Raw genomic sequence first — 24,603 nt, 5'->3', positions numbered from 1 at the left:
AACTTAATGGAAAACTGCGAATTACAAAGCGCCTCGGCAACGGCGCCGATATTCCGCCTCGCCTCGCCTTGCGGACAAGGGGAACACTTCATCCGAGCTCTCTTCATTTACGTGAAACACCGGCACTTGTACATCTTTTATCCGCCGTGCAACCAACTGCATCTCAACGAGGGGCGGCCGTCGCGCAGCCCGATCCCGATAGCGAGCTGCAGCTCGCGTCGCGTCGCGTAAAGGAGACGAGACGCGCGCGGACGACGACGACTTCTTAATAAATCCTTTGAGCGGAAAACAACTCCCTCTCTCGCAGTCTGTTTATTATCCGTTTTCTTTCGCGCGGATGCGACCGTCAGACAGGATAGCGAAGAACGAATTTAGAAGATCTTTTTAATCTCTTTTTTTCCATTCTCCTGTCCTCTTTTTTTTCCCCCGCGCGTACCGTTTTTCCCCGGACGGCTATCTCTGTACACACTTTACGACAGAATAAATAATTTGATCGCTGCCGATTGAATGTAATCGATAGAGAGCGGTAGAACGTTCAAATAAATACAAAGAAAAATTAGAAAACGGAAACCAGCGTGAAGTTACGAGAATAAACTGCAGTCCGCGGTTTGCGCCGCAAGTCGAAATAAGAAGCAGTATACGCGCATTAGCGCAGGGAGATTGTTGTATGAATCCATGTGGGACTGGCCTGTCAGGCTCCGTTTCGCCTTTACTCGATCACCAGTTCGGAGGAAGAGAAGTAGAAGGAGAAGAAAAAAAAATAGAGAACTTGCGTTTTTCTCGTCGGAAAAGCGCGCCTCGTAAAGATATTAAGTCAAGAGAGATAAGGGGAGGGAAAGAAAACATGTTGTTCTCTAACGTGTAATTCTATCAACGACGGATTTTCCAAGACGGTGGATCGGAAGGGTACGGACTCGTCGGTTGAAATTTTCCGCCGCGGGAGGTAATCCCACGTGGAGGAAGGGCGGCAAGAAATTCGATCGCCGCGGGGAAAAGAGGGAGAGAGAGAGAGAGAGAGAGAGAGAGAGAGAGAGAGAGAGAGAGAGACCACAGATAAAAATATCTTTCACGGGACATTACCGGGCGCGCGCGCACTAATGCGTATTAATGACTCACCTGTGGCTGCGGGACGCACGTTAGATCTATGATGTCGCCCAGCAGGTCAGGGTCCATGACCCTGATGCCCGGCAGTATGGTGGAGCCGACCGGGGTGTCCTCCTCGGCGACCGCCTCGTACGGCACACCCAGGAAATGCGGCGGATTATCATTCTCATCCAGCACGATCACGTAAGCATCCACGCCGACGATGTTCGGCTGCTGTCCCGCGGGCACCTCGTCCTCCAGAGTCACGCGGAAGCGTATCGTGTCGCTATCCTGGAGAAAAGAGAGAGAGAGACCGTAAATCGGGCGCTTGTGAAATGTCTCAAAATCGCAAGCTCGAAGCTTCGACCTCGCCGGGAATATTATATCATAGACTTTATAAAGAGGGCTTTATAAAGAGGCTTAGATTTAACTTTTAAAAGGGCTGACGCTCAGTGTTCTTAGTTCTAAGTTCGAGATCGTTAATATTTTTGTCCTTTAAGCGCGATAGCGCTCTCCAATTTGTGTTTAAATTAAAGGTTCAGGGGGCAAGAGAGATAATTCTATAATTCAAGTGTGAAATCGTACTTAAAGCGAACCTCACAAATTATGGATTTAATTCACTTAAACTACTTGACACTCTGACTCTGTCAAGCTAAGTACTTTCGAGCATAATCCTTGGAAGAATCAAATTCGAGAAAAAATATCATGTCATGCAAAATCATGCATTATCAATTGCTAAGCTAGATCTATCTCTTTTGCCAAGAAAAAAAATGCAAAAAACAGTAATATACGCGAGACCACAATTAAGATTTGATTTTCAGAATGTCATTCCAAATTAATGCAACTTTTGATATTTCATTTTCACCAAATTAGCTATTACTAAATATTACATTTTTATTATTTTCTATTAAAATTTTTACAAATATTTAATAAGGTAATTTCTGATTGTGTAAATAAAATCGTTATCCATCTTTGGATGACGGAGTTGTCGCGAAAACTCGGATTAAATATGGACGACTAGGCGACATTAAAGTGTTAAACATTCTTTGCACTCGCTTAGCTCTTAATACGACACGTATTTTGTATCTAGTGCCTTTGACATCGCGCGCGCGCGCGTGTGCCAGGACACGTGCGATCTCAGACGTGCGCTGGGATCAGGGAGCACCCTTTCTCGCGGCAGGAATTTTACTGTATCCTTTTACGAAGTCTTAAAGGAAGGCACACGGGTCCTCGGGCGAACGTGCCTCGATTCGTACGTGAGAGAGCGTACGAGTATATTTTCGAGCACCACCACACCGTTTTACGAGATCGATCATTTGCGAACGGGGGAAGGTTCTCTCTGCGAATCCCGTTCTCCTCGGACCATCTCGCGGAGTTTTCTTCCGTTTTCGACGAAGGGAAGTCGAGAGTTGTCGCAGCAAGTGTGGTAAACGCCCGGCTTTATTGGCGGATTTGTGCGACGGAAGTCCCACACTGTATACGGGAAGAAAAGGGGGAAACACAAATCCGCCTTTCCGGGATTTCGTGACGCGGTCGTCTCCCTTCGTTTGTCACGAGAAATTCGACCGGATCTGATAAATGCATTTTTCATCATTTACGTATTGCTATACGTATCTTGCCCGTTGGGAAACGTGCCGCGCGTTTTGCTCCTCCGATGGATAAATACGTTATCGTGTTGGAATATTCCCAAGTTTGCGAAATATACAGGCTCAAGTCTCGGGACTCTCATTTGAGAGGAGGCGAAAAGAGCCAAGTCCTAATATTGAAAAAGCAGTTCCAAGTCTGCATCTTTAAGCGACTTTTTAAAAGTTTCGTAGACAGTTTCAGATCTCCTTCGCGAAGTTTGTCGAAAAATGACGAGAAGAAAGGCAGCTACGAGCAGAAAACGAGATATTTCTCCGTAAGATAATAGAAGCCTTTTTTATGCACCAATAATTAATTCCAGTAAACTAATTGTAAGATGACCCAAGGAAAAAATATTATTTATCGTAATCTCGCGTTTTAAACGGAAACGCTGGAAGTAACGTGAAATCAGAAATTGCAGCAATTTGCTTGGAAATATCGAAACTCGCTCGGAAGAAGTTCAACGGGGAAAAAAAAAAGAAATACAAAGGCTGCGAAGTGTCGTTTCGAGTAGGTACCGCTCGCGTGGAAGTTTGGAAAGGACGGAAAAGTGGGTAGCACCGGGGGTTTAGTAGTAGCTAACGAGGTCGAGGGTGGAAAGATGGCACTCAAAGTTCTTGTCAAGTGTGTACGTGTACCCAATTGCGCATGCATTAGAATATATACATATTTACGCGGGTAGCTAGTCTCCCAAAGGGTGCCATGGCAATGGAGAACAATAATAACGGCGATACGCCTGACGGCGAAGTTGAATTTACTTGTAACACATTACAGCGCAAATGCAGATACGAATGCTCTTGTCGAGATCGATCGCGGAGTTGTCGTTGCACTGAAAATTTAGATAAATAAAAAATTATCGTCCTTTATTTAAAGTAAAAATTAAAAAAAATTCGTTCGCAGTCAGACAACTGTGAACATTTGTAATAAAGTTCACTTTAGGCGACCTGATTTGTCTGAAAATCCAAGATAAAATTCTATTCGTAATTTTATGTATTTTATGTAATTTACAAAAAATGTTTCAAGTATCAGAATACACATTTATATACAAAAATATTACAATTTATCCATATAGAAAAAATTACGTGTATTATAATTATACATATATGTTACCGTCAAAACCCATAATTCGTTAAAATTCGATTTCACTAGTTAAAACTAGAATGATTAGATATAAAATTCGAAAATCTATGCGGACAGTACAATTATAGACCTCGTTTCGTCCTGTAAACAGAGGGAGGAAGGGGAGTTCGACGACCTGGCTGCGCGTGGAAAGTCGAAATGTGAAATAGTACAATTATAGACCTCGTTTCAACTAAACTTATAAAACACTATTTTTAACTAGTGAAATCGAGTTTTAACGATTATCGGTTTTGACAAGTAACCTATATAAAAATACATTATATATAATTAGAAATTCATGAAATCGGACGCGAATTACAAATTGCGTGAAAGTAGCTTAAGACACAATCAGACAGCAATAGTTTCATCTCTGAATTACGAGAAGCTGCATACGATGAACAAACATTATAAGCTACTGCAATAATGTGTTGGAGTGATTAACAACGGCGTGCGAGTCGTAACGCATCGTAATACGCTTGATAATATACTGTAACGCGGTATCCGGCGTTATCATACCCGCGCCGTGTAATTACAACGCCAAACGTCGAAAATTTCCCCAGCAAGGCGGATAATGACGCGCGCGCGGAATAATCCGCATAGACGTAACAATGTCGAAAATTTCACTGTGAAACCTTCCGCGAGCGCGATTCGGTCGAAGGTAAAAAGAGAGATAGAGGGAGATGAAGAGAAATCGAGAAAGGCGCAAACCTGCATCGAGACTTATTTTCGTTTGCAATCGCGTCGATTTTGCGGAAACTCGACGCACAACGCGTGACGCGTAGGGCACGTACGCATGTAACACCATATAATTTTAACTTTCCAACTATAACCGCGCTTCCTCCGCGCGAGTTCCGAGAGCCCGAACCTGAAGGTATTCCGTCTCGCTGGAAATTACAGAATAATAATTCGACATCCATGTGAAAGGAGTAGGGACGGGTAATACAAACTGGAGCGCGCGATACAAATTCGCAAAATTAGCAACGTGTATGGAATTACAATGCGCGAGTTAATGTTTAATAAGGACGAGCAGAAGTAAATGGGAAATAAAATCGGATCTTGTCAGAACAAAATTAGCGCGATACCACGTTTCCGTCACATTATCCCTCAATGACGAACTTCTTGGCCATTTCGCGAATTGTACGCTTCTAAATAAAGTTATGTCAGATGTCTCATTCCAGTGCCGCAATAAAAGATATGGCAATCTGTTAATAGATTCAAGGAAAATATCAAATATAACAATCGAACACTCGTTTTCGGAGCAGCTCGAATTATATTTCCCAATTTAGCGTAAAATCGGGACAACGCGCATTCGTGATTCTGCCCCCGATACAAGATCTGTGTCTTGTCCTAAAGTTTTATAAAAGATAACAAGTTAAGTATATATAGTAAGCGACCCTACGTCAAATTCAAAATCCGGGCTCGAAGATGCGACAGGCAAACCCGAGATTGCAGGTGAATTTTTCACAAAAGAAAAACAAAAGTCGTACCTTTCAGTTCGCGGAGGACCTCGGACGTAAAACGCCTTATCGTGAGACGCTTTTACAACCGCGCTGGACCTTCCCCGTAAACGCGGACAGCGGAACGCGGCGCTCGAAATAACGCGGCCATGCAGCCGCCGGTGATATCAAGCGGTGGGCCGAGAGGGGTGTGAATTTCCCAGAATGGAACTGTGGATTTTGTCCCTTGCGTCCTGTTTTCGCGAGTCGCAACGGGCGGAGAAAGATTTTCAGAGCTGCGAGTTTCGGTTGAGCGAATGTAAAGAACGATGGCGTCATTATAGATATATATATATATATATATATGTATGTATGTATGTATCACGCGCGACCGAAAGGTTGAAATTATTTAAAGGTTGCCTTATCCCCGGGAGCTCTCCCCAGAATTTCCGAAAAATGCTTTCTCCAGGACCCGTCCTGGACGGTGCAACCGATAGTCGACAGCTCGATTCGTTTCGCCGTTTAAACTATCGACACTTGCGCGGCGAATGTGTCACCAGCAACTGGGTCGCCGCGCGTTCGATTCGCCACGTCGGATTCTGGTTATCTCGCTGATAATTGCGAGACTAAATACAAAGAGCTTTTAATAACGTTTCTTTAAAGTGACTTTTTATTTTACAGTGCCGCGTGCATTCTTTATAGACGATCGAATTCGCCGTTTCTCAAAAAAAAAAGAAGGACATTACTCTATAGAAATTTCGCGAAATACAAAAGACCTTCAGCAGCATTGACGCGACTGCACAAAAGCGCTCCCTTATTATTCTCGTCCTAATTATTATTCTTGCGTCAATGGCGAATTCGCTCGAATAGAGTCTTTTCTAACGATATACGCACAATAAAAGCAATTCACACAGCTTTAAAAGTTTCGAGATGGGATTCTTTCCGAAATAAATGATCCGCTCTCGGCGTGAAAAGGTACAGTCAATTACTAATAAACGACATCCGAGAAACGTATATCTCTTCGTATATCCGATATTTGCCGTTACATCAAGCGCCGCCGCGGTGATGCATTAAGGGGAACGATGTGATTGATACAATAGCTCACGCCGCGCGGAAAGTAACCGCATCGACGAGATACGGGCGTGGAAAGGAAGGGAGACGGGTAATTGAAATGGCTGGACGTCGGCGAAGTTGCTGCCTGTTTCCATTTCGTTTGCCATCTTCCGTATCCTCGCGTGCCTTTGAGCAACTTCCGAAGCTTTGGCGAAAGATAGACGGGCGAACATACGTTTCAAGAAAAGAACAAAAAAAAAGAGAGAGGAAGAAACGAATGCGAACAAGAGACGGAGCAAGACTTTCGCGAACGTGGTTTCGCTTCACGCTACGGTCGAGAGACGCGCGCGGAGAGATGACGGACACTACGTTCGATACAGCACGTCCCACAATTAATTATACAGCTTATTCTCGGAGCGTCCTATTGCAGCGATTTGTCCCGTGGAATGAATAATGTCGCCGGAAACGGGATTTAATCGCCCCGACGACGGTGGTCGTGCATATACATGTATTTTGCGTCAATTAGAAATAAATACTTTATGCCGTTTCCACGCGTGGTTACACACGTCGTTTCGCTCGCGCATTCGCGACGAGCCTCCGTCAGCGATTTATTAAAAACTATAATTCACGTGCATTGTACGCCGGAATCGCGCTGCACGAGCGGACAACACCGCGGGCGTCGTGCGCGCGGATTCACGGAATGCTGCGTGCTGCTAAATGACCGACGAAAATCGAATAACTCGACGGGATTTCGTACGGCTTGCGTGCGACATGACAAACGCCCGGCGGCGCGGCGGCCGGGTCGGTCCTCGCCTCCGGCTTATCTGGCGGGGAGGGGAAAAAAAAGCCGCCGGGGAAAAGAGAGAAAAAAAAGCCGCGGGTCGCCGTCGCGCCCGATGAATTACTACGCGGCCGGCTGATACGCGATCTTATTATTTGTTGCGAAAAAAAGGGGGAGAGAAGCGCTGTCGCGTCCACGAGTTTCGAAGCTCGAAGATAAGTTTACGGGTACATAGTCGCCTATATATATATAGTCGCGCGTTGTTCTTTTTCGCGCCAACATCGGGATCGTTCATTTTATAGAAAGAACTTTATTGCAAAAATATCGAAAATAAATTTTTCCTGTACACCTTGCTCTTTTTTTTTATACGTAATAACGTGTGTTCGTAAAGAAGGAGATCTAATATAACCATCGATATTAACGTAGCAATGAAAAAGGATTTGACAGCACAGATTATTTTTGTACAATTTTGTGCGCGCGCGTCTATATTGTATGCATACATCATCTCTATGAAATATCTACGTCCATTTTTTTTATGTAAAAAAAAGTTTTAACGTCTATGCTGTCAATATAAATAATGTATTATTCGCGCTGTGCGAATTTCTTTCATAAAAATATATATCGATGATATCGCGCGCAAATATACGGGAGATTGTTGGGGCGCACTAATCGGTACTCAACGTCCAATGTCCACGACGCGAGCTCACGAGAATGACCCGCTTATAACGTAACACGCTCGTCGATTATTCGGCATTAGTGGTATTATCCCTCTCCCGCAATGCCTCCGCGTATGAAATTGATCTGGACCGATGGCAATATCTGTTGAATGGGTACTTTCGCGTCTACAGCAACGAGATGTGTATACGAGACGCGCGCGCATAATCGGATCTACATGTTCTTACAGTTTTTTTTATTATCAGCGATTGCATCGTTATCGTCGCAGGTTTCGTTATTGAACTTCCATATATTCTATTTTATTGTCGACTGTCGATGTACGAAAAAATCTCAAATTGTGTGAAAAATTACGTTTTATTGTATTTTACAAGACGGCTTCTTTTTTTTTTAAAGTACGACGGTATTTTTGAAATATGAATATTTGTGTTCGCTCCTTCTTTAAAAATCTTCACAATTTCTCCTTCATTTCTTTGACTTCGTAACGTAAGAGGCAGTAAATGCTTCTCGCTTACGTGTCGCTTACGCGATTCGTCGAAATTTTAATACGACGGGAGCCGGCTTGGCGCCGTCGGTCGGCACGCGCGTTGTTTAATGCAGGCGACTTTCTATTTCGCCAATGGCACACGGCGAGCATGTGCTCGCTGTCGCGTTCGCTATCGGAATTTTAATCTGCACGCGCATGCAGGGCGGCGCGGCGGACGCGCGTCGCCGAATGCAAAGCGAAACGAAGCGCGAGGTACTCGTGACAGAGCGTTTGACATGACGACAATTCCGTCATTACGCCGTCGACGGAATGCAGCACGCCAGGGTGAAAAGCGCCCTAACTTTCGTTTCCTCCTCCCCCTCCCCTCTACCCCTCCACTCATTTTCCCGCGCGCATTCCGCGCCATCATCGATTATTTATTCCGTTTAAATGAGAAGGAATTTTACGTTTTCGAACGCAATTGGGTTTTGCAGCCGGCAAAGCTGCAATTCTTTAGCGAATTTTCTGCTCGCGATTATGCGATTCAGAAAACTTATACATTATTGCGAAATAACAAAGAAAAAAAAGAATTGCGGTCGTAATGTGATTTAGTAGATTTTATCATACATACATTTAATATCAATATATATTCGATACAGACGTATTATTTCAATATTTCATTGAATTCAACGTCTTTCTGACACGTTTTCAGTTGAAAAACGGAAATACGATGACTGCTGATGAAAAATAAAATTTCAATCTGATTCGACAAATAGTGAGCTATTTGAAACTGTAAACACGAGACCGATGATACCGTAGATATGATTCAAAATGTTTGTTCATAAAATTATTTGCAATATAGCGTCGGTATGAAATGAATTTACAAATATAACCGTCTCTTTTCCGCATGATATTTTGTTTAACAATTTATTTAAAGCTTGACAAAAATGCCATCGCTTAAATGTCGCATGATATTTTCTGTAATTAAATAAACAAAAATCACGAGTGTCGAGGAATAAGAAAAATTGGAGCAGCTTAGCTTCAAAAAATTTAAAATAATAACGCCACTTACACACGTGAAAATTGTCTGAAAATTCAGAATTTGATATTAGATAAAAAATGAGGCAGAGATCGTTATTCATTAATAAATTCCTTTTGGCGATAAAGTATTCTACAAAAAAAAAGAATTGCAAGAAAGTATCTTCCAAAAGAAAAAAAGAAATGAATTCATCAAAGGCTAATATAATAGTGCTCTTTTTAGAAATTTCACTCGCATTATTGCTCGAAAAATGAGTTTGATTGCGTTACAATGCACGATTTTCACATGGCGAACTCTCGCTGATATAATAAAATTACGCCCTTCAAAAGTACCTCTCACAGAATTACGAAGACAATTACGGTTAATTGCTTGCCCGCGACAATACGTCGGAATACGAGAGACTGTCTACGATTTTGCATAAAAATTAATTGCTGAAAAAAGGAAAAAAAGCGCTTAAGAAAATTAAAATCGGGAGTAACGAATGTGTTACGTAATATTAATTTATTTTCGACAATGTGCATTCCTTCTCAAAGGGGCGGCTAAATGGATCCCGCCGACGCCTAGCAACACCAAAATTGCGCGCCTTTGAAAAATTCCTTTCGTCCAATTACTCGCGCAATTACCGCCAATTATTCGCCGTATCGCGACGTCACAATGCCAGGAGCTACCGGGGGCTTTATGCAAAATCGAACGTCCGTGTGTGCGCCTTCCGACGCGCATCGATAAGAGCGTGAATTCACCGCGATAATTGGGGCTGACGGCACGCACGTTACAACGCCACATTCCACGATGAAAGGTGCGCACGAGCTGGCAGATGCAATAGCCCTCTCTCACCCCCGCCATTCGACTCTCGTCGAGCTCTAATTCAAATTTAATTCCGCGCGAATTAAAAGTCTCCGCCGCGCATTCTAATCGGGCTCCCCCCGCCGTGCGTTCTAATCGCAATCATGGCTTCACGTCTGCGAAAGCTGGCTGGTTTTCGCGTCGACTCTCGTCTCTCGATCGCGGAATACCCCGGGTGTTCTGCGGGACATCTGAGTCAAACCCCCCTCGATATATATCCCGGGAATACGATCGTACTCGTTACACTCTAACAGGTCGCGCGTCTGAAATTTCGCTGAGCTACGATTTTTATTTTGCACGTACCTATATACCGTGATACCGTTTTCCCGATGTAACTGTCGACTAACGAGCGCGCGTGTTGCGTCTCCCTTCACCGGTGATTTCGGCCTGCCAGGTGATTTCGTGACACACACACGAGCGCGACGAATAGCTCTAACGCTCGTCCGTCGCGAGAAAGCACAAATGTCGTGAAAGTCAGGACGCGACGAAAATTGTCCGAGCGCGAGGAAACGCATTCATCTTACGGTTGGAGGGATTGCTTCGTGTCCATCAGGTTTCCTCACTGAATTAGACTTGATTCTGTCGTAGGATTAACAGAAGACTGATGTCGTGGGAAATAAAATTGCAATGGATCACGAAAATTACGTGCACGATGAAAATTACAAGAATTAATAGGAAATATTACTCGATCGACGTCGAAATGCTGAGTAAAAATTCAAAATAAATTTTGTAAGAAAATTGGAGATAGGCCAATAAATTATAATGATAACAAAAGCTCTAGATTCCTGTAGTTTCATTCTATTACGTTAAAGCTGCCATAGACTTGCAAAGAGAGAGAGAGAGAGAGAGAGAGAGAGAGAGAGAGAGAGAGAAAGAAACAGAGAGAGTGTCGCTTTGCGATTGAAACGCCACGAAGGGATCGCGCGGTGTCGGTTATAGGTCGGAATTTTGAGCAAAATGCAACGTAGTTCGGCGTTGTCGGCTATCTGTGGGGCAATTCGTATCGCGGGCATGTCGGCTGCACGGGCACCGAAATAAAACCGGCAAGAGGGAGCACCGCGGCGCGGCCCACGCGCACCCTTTTGTCCGGGAGGATCGCGATTCCGTGCACGTAGCCGCGATACACGACGCCCGCGAGGATGAGGTGATTCTCCCGCCCGGCTCCGCGGGCGGGCAGAGGGGTTGGTAAAAGCATTGTGTCCTCCGAAAGTAGCTCCCGGTCTGCAGTCGACAGGAAGCCCAAGAATACCGGGAGAATTATCTGCGCGCGGGCGAGAGTCGTGACGAGAAGGGGGAGGAACGGTCGCGTGACCGCGCCACTTCCGGGAGGGAAGAAAAGCCGCCAAGGTTGCGGCGATACTTTCGCGAGGAGGGCCCCCGAGGGTCGGCGATAAAGCTACAACACACAGGGAGGAAAAGAGTGTCTGCGGAGATATTTTTTGGACGAGGCGGTATATATCATACTTGAGAGGGTAACAACGCGAGCCGGGGGTGTGAGATAAGTCGAAGCTCTTAACACGTGATGACCGATCGCATTAGGAATGATGACGCCGGCGTGATCGCGTGCGGTGCCGTCGTTACTTCGGGAGCGTGATATTGCGAATTTTTGTGGGGTGAGAGCAGAGAAAAATTGTGGAAGATGCGCGAATAATTTTTACGACAATAGCGTTAAACGTTCTCACGTTTAGCGGAATAACGGAAGTTAAAGAGAAAGATAAAAATGCTCTCTGAAAGTAAATTAGTGGAATTATCATCACTGATTTGTAGTATATATCATTTTCCAGCAGTGGCAATTTAGAACTGTGTGATAATCAGTGAATATTTCAATATTCTTTCAGTGATAATATACTGATTCAAACTGTGAATATCGCTGAAAAAAAAAACAATGAATTTCAGTTCTCAAAACTGTTTGACAGCGAAACTCACTGTCTTTCAGTACATTATTCACTGTTTGAATCAGTGTATTATCACTGAAAGAACATTGAAATCTCACTTTTTGATTATCACAGTTTTAAATATGTCATCGCAAAATGATGTGCACTGAAAGATCAGTGCTAATTCCATTGCTTCACTTTCAGAGAGTGAGAGATATAGAAATGTGAAATGCGTGTAGTAAAGTGATGGGACACGAGAAAGCTGATTCCATTATCCTCGATCTCTCCTGGGATAAGGGAAATCGAAGGGAATTTTTGTTCGCGGATTTAGGTCGCGGAAACAGGTGTGAAGTAAAAGATAGACGACGATCGTTCGCAGCGGGGATCGCGCGACGCGCATCTCTAACGAGAGGCGCATTTGCAGGGCACGTATAGGATGGCAGAACGCACATCTGTATGTAACGTATGCAGCAACCCGGTCGCAACCGGCTGCCGTTGCGCGCTGTTTGTCGCATGTACTGTAAATGCTTTCATAAAGTTACACGTGCTCGCAGTCTTCGTCGTCGTCGCGCCGTAAGCAGCCTTCGTGTCGCTGTAAGTAATGACGGGGGTATCAACGGCGCGGCGGGCGGGTCGAAAAGGTGAGCCGGGTCGTGAAGGTGAATTGAGGTAAATGCGCCTCGTATTCGTTTCGTTCGCAGCGTAGAAATTGCACGTGGGAGGGAAACCGTTTCGCGCAGAACGGTAGAATCTTGATCGCTCTTAGTGCCTCCCCCGTGCGTTTGTTCCACGCTGACGATTTATCATTACCTATTTCCCGAGCCGAATAATAAAACGATAGAAAGGTAACGTTAGAAACCGCTGCAAGTAAAATGTAAATTTTAAGTCGCGTTACGCTGAGAGGCGAAAATATTTTTGGCTGAGGGGTACGAAGATTAATATTCTTTATACAAGCGACTGACGTGCGTTTGCAAATTCTCCTGGGAAAAATGGAATTTTATTCCATTTTATTTTATTTTATTTTTTTTTGTTAAACTTGCAGCTTCGCAGGTCGCTCGAGAAACGGCGTTGCGCGGCTGATACCAAGGCCGAGGTGCAATTAATTACTCGTTTGTCGATATTATGCTGGACGCAATTTTTCTGGCGGTGACATTTGATCGACGCCCGCGCTACCGCCGTAATAATTCACTTTTAAGACAGTCTTCGATCAATCGACTTCACTCAAAGCGTTCTTTTTTCTCTTATTCTGTTCTTCATAACATGTGGAAGAAAATTCAGTGTTATTTATATCGCATTTTTGCGCGCTGTTACATCGATTATAGAGATATTTAAGCTGATTGTGAGATGCTTTCCTTTAAGGCATATGCATGATTTCCAAATTTTGGAAAACAAAGTTTCCAAGATAATTTACTGAACGAACAGAGTAAAAATCATTTACGATATAACCTGGAGATTCGTCAGATAAATAAATGATAAAGTGAAAAATTAAATTTGATGGAGCTAGACAAAAATATACGAGTCAAGCAAACGCGAGGCTAAATAACTTTCCGATGTACATTATCTAATTCCCAAATGGCATTGAATATTGTAGACAAAAATATACGAGTCAAGCAAACGCGAGGCTAAATAACTTTCCGATATACATTATCTAATTCCCAAATGGCATTAAAAATTGTAATGAAAGCAGGCACTTTTATACACTTTTGCACACGCAGTTTTGCAAGGATTAGTCTCTCAGAGAATATTTTACATTTTTTGCCACGTCCATCGCGCAATGCCGGTATGTCAAAGATATCTTTGGAATCGTGCGCTTCCACACATTTTTCCACTACATATACAGATACAGCGCGCGCTTCCATTTATGCAAAGTCATTCGGCTGCGTAGCGTAACACCGGATACTATCGCAATGAAATTATTTAACGGCCGGCTAGCGGCCGTGCTGTAAACAATACTCGGAAAATTCGCATTGCAATCTGCCGGGACAAAGGGCCGTCCGGGCTGCATCAGGGCCGGGGACGATGTGCTTTTATTGCCCCCGACGCCGGGGGTAGCCGGTTGACCATCGACCATGAACGAACCGCCTCTTTCTGGTCGTCTCTCGCGGTGCTTTCGTCAGCAAGCCGCTGGTGTGTCGCTGCAATTGTATATCAGGTGTGTGGCGGCACTTTTTCGATAAATCCCGTCGTCGTTTGACGATCGGCCGGCCGCTAAAAGGACGATTATACGGCACACACGGGCGCGATTTCGCGTCCGAATTCGCCGTCCACACGGGCGCGACATCGAGGGTGTCCCATCGGCTATCTATTGTTCCCCGGCCCGAATGAACACACTTCGTTACGAATAATCCTGATTTTATTACTCGGAACTCGGAAAGAGAAAGACGAGATTGTGCGATACGAGAACGCGCGATTTTATTGCCGAGCGCTTGTATTGCCGAGGACAGCGCGGCGGATGGAATTTATTTCGAGTCGCTGGAACAAGTTTCCCCGGTAGAATAGTAATTCTCAACAATATCAGTTGTAATTGATAAGTTGAATAACAATACAAAGCTCGCAACTTTGAGATATTTATTCAAGAAGACGTAAACGGATAATATCTGTGAAACAGCATTGCCTGAAATTTCAAACCAATTTCAAATCTTCTACGTCCAAATTTTACTTTTAATTAACATCTCTATGAAAATCATGCTTTGCTATTTAAACTTTCCGAAACGTGTTTGTGTAGACTTACTCGCTGTTGTTGCATCAACTTGCACCCAAGCTTTCAATTGTCGATTGTATAACCGGAATTTAGAGTCGCGTTTTCAACGCGATGATAAAATTGAGATAACGTTACGGCCAAAAACTGGAGAGTCATTAAAAAGTTTCGATTACTCTTTCTCTCTCTTTTAACTTTGCACTTTTCATTTGTAGGCAGGTGCGAAATAAAACCGCAAAGTACGCAGTACAAAGTGCAAATGTGAAAAAGCGGAAAGGTATTATGAAACACACACACACACACACACACACACACACACACACACACACACACACACACATACAGGGCGGCTGTAACCGATATTACGCGAAATCGCGTGAAATTACAAATACAATATGTAACAAAATCGGAATTGCATTCGGAACGAATAATCTCTTTACGATACAATGGCGGAGGGAAGGGAGAAGGGGGCAAGCTCTGTGATTTATATATCTATCGGAAAATGATTTTCTTAACGAGACGCGGCTCGACATCGCTCGGATTTTAAAAAAGTTCCAGCGCGACACAATGGGAACGCGCTGTACCCGGCATTAATCGGCGGCATAATGCATCGATAACGAAGAGAAATAAGAAACCCGGGCTATTACTAGGCGCGTAATCTACGGCTGGAACTTACCTCGCCGGGGCGCGGGGATCGAAACGACTTCGGGGATAAGGAGCCATTCTTCCACTTTGGAGCCAGAAAAGTTCGTAATGGGAATACGATTAAATTGCAGTTGGATTGCTAGAAAAATATTGCCATGCGATGCACGGGAAAGTCGTTAATCTCTTACGGAATTCAAACAACGCTCGAACATTACGCTCCCAAGCATTACTCCTTCCCGAAGGACTTTTATGCCTATCCGGAGGAATTCTCGCTCGTATTATATTAGCGGAACATTCCATTAATCTTAATCGCGCGTTTTACAGTCGGTATTATTTAATATGAATCCCTAAGTATAATCGGGACGCACGTGTGCGAGAGTGTCGCTCGTTTCACGAATTTCTGTGTAATGCCGAAAACAAAATTGTTTTCTCTTTTGCAACAGCTTGTTGAAGGACTGAAAGAAGAACTAAATTGTAAGAATGAGTATTTTATATCGAATAAAGTCGATATTCCCGCACGACTGTCCCACATTTTCGATAACGAATTTGTCCGTAAAACCTACAGTTAAAACAAATTGCCCCGCTTTTATCCAGATCATACACTTAATAGTGCGCGCGGGCGATAATAAAATTATACGCCACCGGAATAACTGACCGCATATCAAACCAATTATAGGATATCGATTTTCCTTTTTCCTTCGAAGTGCTTTAATACACCAGTGCTCGATAATGCCTCTCCCGAAGCGAATTATTGGCAGGCCGCTTCCTTTCGTCAAAGGGACAAATTGTACGGTATTCTTATATCTCTGCAATAACTGTGTGTTTCGTGTTGTCAGAACTAAGCAGAAGCGCAATTTAAAATATCGACTTATCGGCGATATTTTTCACGTTTAATTCAACTCCAATGTGTGTTTACGTTTTCTGATTTACCAATGTGAAGAAAGTAGTTAATTTCATCTTCTAAATTTCACAATTTCTTCCCCGATTGTAGAATCGATAAGATGCAAAACGTAGACGAAATGCCAACATTTAAAACACATGAAACTTTTCAACAGTCTTCGCACGTTTTTTTTTTTTTTGAGGTTTTATGAATGTCTATGTGAGATCTTTTTACAGACTGTGCAATCCGACCCAGTTTTACGGCGTCTCTTTCATCCAACCTGCTGTGCTGGTTCAAGCTTCGGATGCCCGGTCCCCCCGAAAGTCAAAGACAAGTGAGGCGACACGCGGCGCCGCGCCATTCGTATGCTACTTTTCACTTCGGCAACAAATATGAAGCCGATGCACCGGCTGACACCCGGCCCGAAAATCTCTAGCTCCCGACTCTTCCCCCCCCCTTCTCCCTCCACCCTTCCCTTCCCTTCACCGCGTCACCCCTTCGTATATCCGCGCTCTCTTTTGCTTCAGGATTAGTTGGAAAGTCGAGAGCTACGATCGCTACGTGCCTGAAATAGGAAAGTCCATCCATATTCTTTTCGCGCTCGCCTTTTTCATTTATACGGGGAGAGCGTCTCTGCATAAACGCGCCGAAATTTATGGCCGCGAAGAGCCTCGTTTCATCCCCTTTCCGCTCGAACAAAAGTGAACGTCACCCGACAATCCTCCCTGTTGGTCTCACCAAAGCGATAATTAATTATACACGAATCGAAATTTCTCGACCTACCGCGGCTCGGCTCCGTGGAAAAGTACGAGATTTATATTTTGCCCTCTCATCGAACTAAAATCCCAATGGCCTTCCTCTCTCAGTTTAAATTATTATAATTGTTTCCGTGTACATAGAGCATTTGCGACTTTAATTTTAAATTTCTCTCTCTCTCTTTCTCTCTCTCTCTCTCTTTCTCTAATGAGTTTAGCATTCATTTTTTCATTAGCAAAAACATCGAGAAAAATTACCGCGGACTGCAATTTTTCTATTTTTTTAAGATAATATGCTTATAATTTTAAATCTTTTTAAATTAGGATCAAGTGCAAAATTAAATTAGAATTTTGTTGAAATAAAGTTTATTTTAAATTTAAATTTCGAGGCCACAGTTTCGTCGCCTGCTTTACTTACGAAAACATAGAATAAAGTCGTGGCACACGCGGTAATATTTTACATCGCTGATGGATAAAAATAACATTTAATATAAAATCTTGATGAAGTAAAAGTCAAATATGTTTAAATGCATTTATCCCATTACATTTGAAGCGCGCAGAAATATGGAATTCTATCAAGTACGAATTTCGAAATTAATTTACGATGTCATTTTCGTCCTGGAACGAACGACCGATGCACGTGTCGCGAGTTTAGAACTTAGTACATAATTAGTCGACTCTGTTATATTACGACCGCTATAATCTATATTATTAAATACCCACGTTTAATCGCCGTGCCGTTTCTCAATTTAGTCGCTACAGTTTGTAAAGCTTTCAGTCTCCCTCGTGCGCGGCGTGTAGATGATCAAAGCCGCGACCTTTCGCACTGATAAATGCGCCGAGGATAATATATCAGATCCGATTTTAATTTGAGATTGCTTTGGCGAATGTGTGGACTTTAGAGAAACGCCACGTTTCTCATCTCGTTTCGGATTTAAAATATCTCCAGGCGTTCGCACACGCGAGGTAGCGCGGTCCTTCGATATTCGATTCGCTGCCGGTGCGAATCGAGATCGTTCTCAATCGCGACGCTTCCACGACCACGAAAAATAACGCGCTGTCCACGAGGTTTAATCGAGTTGCCGCCCGATCATTCTCGATCAACAACTGCGAACGCCAAACGAACACACCGAAATTAGCAGTTATCTTTACTGCGTCGCTACAGGCCCGTTCATTTCGATGCCGCGCTTGATAAACGCATTTCCCGGGGAAGAGGAATGGCGGTTGTGAATGGCCATAATAACATGTGACGTTGCGATAAAACTTTGTTAAACAACAACGGCAGGCCTGGATTTGTCATCGTCGCGTCGCGAGAGCGCGGCCGCGCCGCGTTATATTTGCATACGGTCGACACCGTTGGCCACAGCCATGCTTTATCCGCGGCTATCAACGTTATTTACGTTTAGTCTTCGTTTAATTGGTCGGACCAGCCGGCGGGGATAATTAACGTGATCAAATCAATTATCACTTATCAACCTCTGCTGATCGCTTAATAACTTCTTTCGGCGTTACGGCATAGCATATATATATTTTTTCTTTCCTTTCGCATTCAGTCCGCACGTGAAACGGATTTGCACTTGCGTAGTATATTTTGCAACATATCGTCGTAATTTTAATTTTGGGAGAATCTCTGTGTAATCGGTGGAATTATTTCGTTTAAATTTCGATAAAGATCCACGGTGAAACGAGCAAAAGAGGGCACGAGCGCCATTTACTTATCTACGGCACGATGCTACAATTACGTCGCTTCAACCTGCCACCCGTAAGAAAACGCTAACTCGCAGCTAACGGTCTTGCCGAGCAGATCTGAGAGAAGAGAATCTGCTTGCCTCCTATTGTGGCGAGTCCTTCGCGTTATGGCGCGAGTACATGGAGAATTTGCTGAGATACATATAATATGCAGCGCAGTTCCGCGACACTTGCCGCGGGATAATAACGGTACTGTGTATAACCTCGTGCGATTTTATATATTGCGAGCTCACCTGTAAAAATCATCCGCGCCAGAACAAAACGCGCGAACGCGTCGCCCTCTCCCTCTCTCGCCCCTTCCGTTTCGCTTCCAGTCCGCGGAGATGATATTTTTGCAATTAAGTCCGCCGTGAAAACGCCCCTCGGAGGTTCGCCGGCGGCGTCGCGCGTTGCCGTAATCGCTTTCGGTTCGCATTCGCGCGATGTTAACAGACGAACGTTTGCGTTACCTTGTCCTCCGCGAGGAGAGGCGAGAATCGCGTAAATTCGCATGATCGGACATCGGGGATCGTGCGCGGCCCCGGCGAGAGAGTGAGCTTTCCCTTCGAGCGACAACGCGCTCGTGGTAGCGTCGCGATTTTCCACCTCGATTGTTTCCGCGAAACAACGTTAGCGAAACGTTTGTTTTCGTATGCGCCGCTGTCCATCAGAAACTAAAGGGGAATCAAAATAACTGGCGATTTCTCTGGCGGCCTTTGTACTCGGCGTACAGTTTCGATTAATCCCAACGAATGCCGAGATTTTTGCGCCCGTTATTTCGATGCCGCAATCAAAAGACCCGCGTTCCGATAAACTACTAAAAAAAAGCACGAAAATACGATCCTAGGAACGAAATGTAAAAAAAAAAAAGGTTACCGATGTTGGCATCAAACGAGCGAGCTTTAGATAATCGATTTACCCGTGGCTCGCTATCCCGATACCTTTTTTCCCACCCCCTAAAAGCAATTATTTTTAATTGTTTCTGAGTAAATAACAGTTATTACGTAGGACGAGCGGCCTTTATGATACACACATTTGTTTTACTCGGTTTCCCTTCATTAATATATGTACCTATTATTTTTTTTTTTTTTTTTATCAATTTGTTTTGTGGCATAGGTTGAAATACACCATAAAATATATTGATATAAATTTACTAATGTCGAGCCACGGAAAGTAATCACCTCATTGCCAAAAACAACATTCGCAATAAATGCATGTTGTACGTACATAATGACGGCGTGCATTTCGACATCGGTACAACGCTCGTAATTTTCCCATTGTAAAGCGGCAATAATTAGATTCGACCAATATGTCAATGAACTGTTCAACTGAGACAGCGCGAGGGAAGCACCAGTTCTTTTCGCCATTAGATGAGAAATTGCAGAGCGGGTGCCGCAAAACAGTTTCCATTCTTTTTCTATCCTCTCTTTTCCTCCGAGATAATTAGACGTATTCAAATGAACCCGGAAATCCTTTCACATTGTAACTCCAAGTGAATTTTGCACGTGCTTTGGCTAATTTTTCCTTCGCGGAGCGGAACGTCATGTATCTCGGGCCGCTGCAATTTGCGAATTTTTCCCCTCCGCCGTGAGAGAGAGAGAGAGAGAGAGAGAGAGAGAGAGAGAGAGATTCAGAAGCGCGTGAAATTCTCTTTGTTATTAAAAACGAAAATCCAAATTACTCGCGCTGCGCGTATATAGAGGTGCGCGCAAAGAAACGTATGCACATTAATGAAGTATTCCTGCCTATATATATAAAAATAAATAAGGCGGTACGCGCAGAAATATAAAAACAATATCCTATTATTAGTATAATCAACATGCATCAACTATACACGCACATAATAATATCTACAAACAAAGACAGTAAAATTGTATACGGTTAGCAGTATAATTAAAAAACTGTAATGTAAAATAAAAGGTAAATATAACTGATAATAAAAAAAATTGAATTCACTGTGAAATGTGAAAAAATAATAATTGAAGGAACGAAATAATGGCGAGTGTAACAAAGAGTTACAAATTAAATATTTCATATTAACTTACATTACGACGTACTTTTTTTCAGCTTCTCTTTCAACGTACGTATAAATATTCGCCTGCCTCGCCGCGTAATTCTACTCCGCGGTGAATCGGAGATTCATGCGTTTAAACGTTCGCCAAAGTTCGATCTGACCTGACCCAGAAGAGTCCGACGGAGTGATATGTCGTTCGCGAAATTGCGGATAAAACGTGGCGCGAACGAACGGTGCAGGGTGCGGGATTTCGAACTTCCCCCAAATGTGTATCTACGACACGGCCCGCCGCGCCGGTTAGTGTATCGCCCGCCTGCGGTCCGGGGACTTCGAAACTTTCCTCGGACGAACTTTATCGCCGCCGATTTTTCACGACTTCCGCCCGTCAATGGCGCGACACGCCCCCCCCCCCCCGGGAGACAGAGACGAGAAAGTCCGCGCCGCGCCGGTTTGCCGAATCCTTAACGATGGCAGTAGATACAGTACGCGACAAGTGGTTGATACGAAACAAAAGAGACTCCGCCACTCGCGTGAGAAATCGCGTTCCTCGCTCGTGTATATACATATATACAGAAGGATATATCGGCTGCTGTTTAGAAGACTGTATTTTCACCTCACGCGTAGAAAATGAGAATACGTTCCCGACGACAGGTGCTCCGGATTGGAGGCTGTGTGATTTCGAACTCTAGCAAACTCGCATCGCAAGGGAAAAGAATGCGCGCATTAATTATTCCCGTCGATAATTCCATCGAAGCAGATTTCGTCAAGCGTTTGTACCGCGTGCAAAGCTTTGTCGCGCGAAAGGGATCGGATTCGTGCGCGCGCGTGTATAATATATGTGTAACGGCGGTTATTAATTCCGATCGTGAAAGAGACGGACGAGTCTCGCCTAATGCGCGTACGCATTACACGCGTATCCGGAAATCAGCGCGGGCACGTGCGAATACGTCCCGTACCTATTTAAGCTAGATTAAATCAATAGAGGGATCTCTCCGAGAGAGAGAGAGAGAGAGAGAGAGAGAGATGGGTCAATGTACGAAAATCCACGAACGCGCGCGCGACAGCCGCATTATGTCCCCGGGACATCGTAATCGCATTAAGACACCCGAGAGCACACGCGCGGTAGCACAAACGCGGGCCGCCGCGCCGCGCCGATTGCGACGCGACGCGGCGCGGCCTGGACGCGCGCGGGCTGGGAATTCGCCGCGGACAGGTACCCGGCACACGACGGAAAATTTCCGATATTTGTTTTCGCGCTCGTGGCTTGACAGGCCCCATTCCGAATTGATGGCGGCCGTATCGAGTGCCGCGCTGCAGCTGGAGGGATGAATCCCAGCCGCGGAGCAGATGGCTCGCGCGAAATATCCAAAATCGTTTGTAGTTCGCAGCGTTATTTTTTTTTTCTTGTTTTACGAACGCAATCCGGCAAATCCTAAAAATATATAGCGTATAACCTAAAATATTTTAGGATCTCTAGACCTGGAGCACAATCGTCTTGTCTGCTAGGATGCCAGAACGTATGCGAATGCGGAAAAAAATTATTGTAAAAATTATTCACGACGATTAAATGTCAATCGGTTTTGCGCGGGCTCTCCTCATCCGGCAAATATGCAGTCGCAACGTCGCGGTGATAATAATACGCTTATACTTCGAAAGCGCAGAAATGCACGAAGATCGGATTATCATTTGGAATCGTACGAGTGAAAAATATTCGCGGTTCCGATTCGTATTCAATTTCATGGACGCTCACGCAGCATATTCAAATCGACCGATCGATATTGCGCTAATATTTATTCGGAGATACGATCAGTCATGCGGTTAAACCTAAATTCCTGCATGTAAATCAATGATGCACCGTTTCCAAAATGCAGTCGAATACGAACATATGTCATCATATATCGATCGTGATATTAGCGATGACAGTTGTACAAAAGAAACATATGTAATGATCATTAATACATGTAACGTGGTTGCCGAATAATCTAATAAAGGAATAGCTTGTGACAATTACAGGAAAAATTAGGTCGGAAATAAAATATTGATGTATCTGCGCTAGGCGACAGAGGAAGCGGGATTTGCGTACTGGACCTCGATTTCGCGAAACGGAGGATGTGCGAATAATCGATTTATTGAGTGGATTAATGACTAAATAATTCCTCGGACACATCCCCGATGAGAAGATAAGTTTATGAAGAGCAAATTAAATCAACGTTCGCTCAATAATTTCGTGTCGGTCGGACAGGAAATTAATCAGACGCGACGATTAAAAATACACGCGCGAATTTTTTATATTTTTAAGTTATCTCATTTAATTTTAAATCCATCCCATTTCGCGCAATAGCTTGATTAAATGCCAGGTGCTTAATATTCTTGCTACTAAGTATGTTTGATAATAACTAATTACTTGTTCTCTCAGGTACGCAGGGACGTGCCGTAGATAAGGCGACACTGTCTACGAACTCAAGCGTGTCCTCTTAGCGCTTAAGTAGTTGCATGAACCTCATAAGCAGTATTCATGACGTTGTTTACTTTACAGTGATATAAGTAGTATAAGTGACATAAATATAGCATGTACTACAAGGAACTTGCCTAAACAAGATGAATTTAACAAGAGCAGAAATGACTGTTCGGATAAATTTGTAATCAGCTTCCGGCGACAGCTCTGGTTGATTAATTTTAATTGCCAATTTTCTTTTATCAGCTGGTAAGCTCCAATTCGAGTTTAGATGAAAAAAAATTTTGTGAGTTGCATTAACTTAAATTGAGTTTATTGATAGGAAAACTACACTCGATTAAGTTAGTTTTACCGTTTTTAAAAATTCGTGACAAGATGGCGAATATATATATATATATATATATATATATATATGTATGTGTATATATATATATTCTTTTTTTTCTCTCTCTCTGGTTATAGTCTAAAAAAAAGACAGATTATTTATTAAAGTAAATGTATATACATATATATATATATATATATACTTTAATAAATAATCTGTCTTCTTTTTTTTAGATCATATAACCAGGGAGAGAAAAAAGAAGAGAACAGAAAGAGATTTAAGATATGGGACGCGAGACAAGCATAAAAAACAAAATTGTCAGAGACAAACGACGTCGGTGAAGTCGCGCGTAAGATATTGCAATACGAGTTTAGAGTACCGCGAGCGAGATAGGACGGGCATGCTCTGTCGCTCAAGTATAGGGAGCTGCATGCAATTTGCGTGCAAGCCCTCTTTCCCTTCGATAAGGGTCGCCGGTCGTCAAAATCGAACGATGTTTTACCTCGCGATTGAGCGGCTTCGCCAGAGTGATGACACCAGTGCGCGGGTTGACGACGAAATGGTCCGTGAGTTGTATGCCATATTTCACCGGCGATCCTTCGGGATCGTGGCCCTTCAGGACGAACACTTCCGTCCCGACCTTGGTCGATTCCGAGAGCGGCAAGCCCGTGGGGTATCCCCCGGCCTCCAGGATAGGTGGCTCGTTCACGTTGTTACCCGCTGGAACAACAAAAAAAGGACACGTTTGTTTTCGAGAGTTTCTGCTGTTGGCCGTACTCTGATCACCCACACGCCCGCGAAATCCCTTTCCTATGTTCCCTTACACAGGGTTTATTTATTCCTCTCGTTAACTCCCCCTTTTACACGCGCGCTACAAGCTGCGTTCGCTCGGAACGAAATGTCTAGGGTGTCCCGAAAGTTTACCCCTCACGGAAGTATAATACCATAGTGTGCGAACAGTTTCCGAGTTATTAAGAGGATGCTAAAGCCGTCTGTTTTATCGACAAAAATACCATTTTTGTTGGATACAAAACACTTCGTATTAATCGCATAGAATAAAATTTCCTTTTCCACGATTAAAACACACATGCTAATGCATCTGGCTCTGGTGTAT

General features: G+C 43.7%; 1 protein-coding gene across 2 annotated transcripts in view; it reads right to left on the bottom strand.

Moving 5' to 3' along the window:
• LOC105450527 (cadherin-87A) overlaps positions 1-24,603 on the bottom strand; it is a 190,655-nt gene that overhangs the window by 15,931 nt on the left and 150,121 nt on the right. For both annotated transcript variants that reach the window (XM_011690420.1, XM_011690419.1), the window contains exons 5-6: positions 23,992-24,209; positions 1,117-1,374 (exon numbers count right to left, since the gene is read on the bottom strand). In XM_011690420.1, coding sequence (XP_011688722.1) covers positions 1,117-1,374; positions 23,992-24,209 — 476 coding nt within the window. The remainder of the gene's footprint in view (positions 1-1,116; positions 1,375-23,991; positions 24,210-24,603) is intronic.

The sequence above is a fragment of the Wasmannia auropunctata genome, unplaced genomic scaffold, assembly GCF_000956235.1.
Source record: "Wasmannia auropunctata unplaced genomic scaffold, wasmannia.A_1.0 LD336060.1, whole genome shotgun sequence".
NCBI lineage: Eukaryota > Metazoa > Arthropoda > Insecta > Hymenoptera > Formicidae > Wasmannia > Wasmannia auropunctata.
Note: the sequence above shows the minus strand (reverse complement) of the source record. Positions and strands in the feature narration are given on the sequence as shown.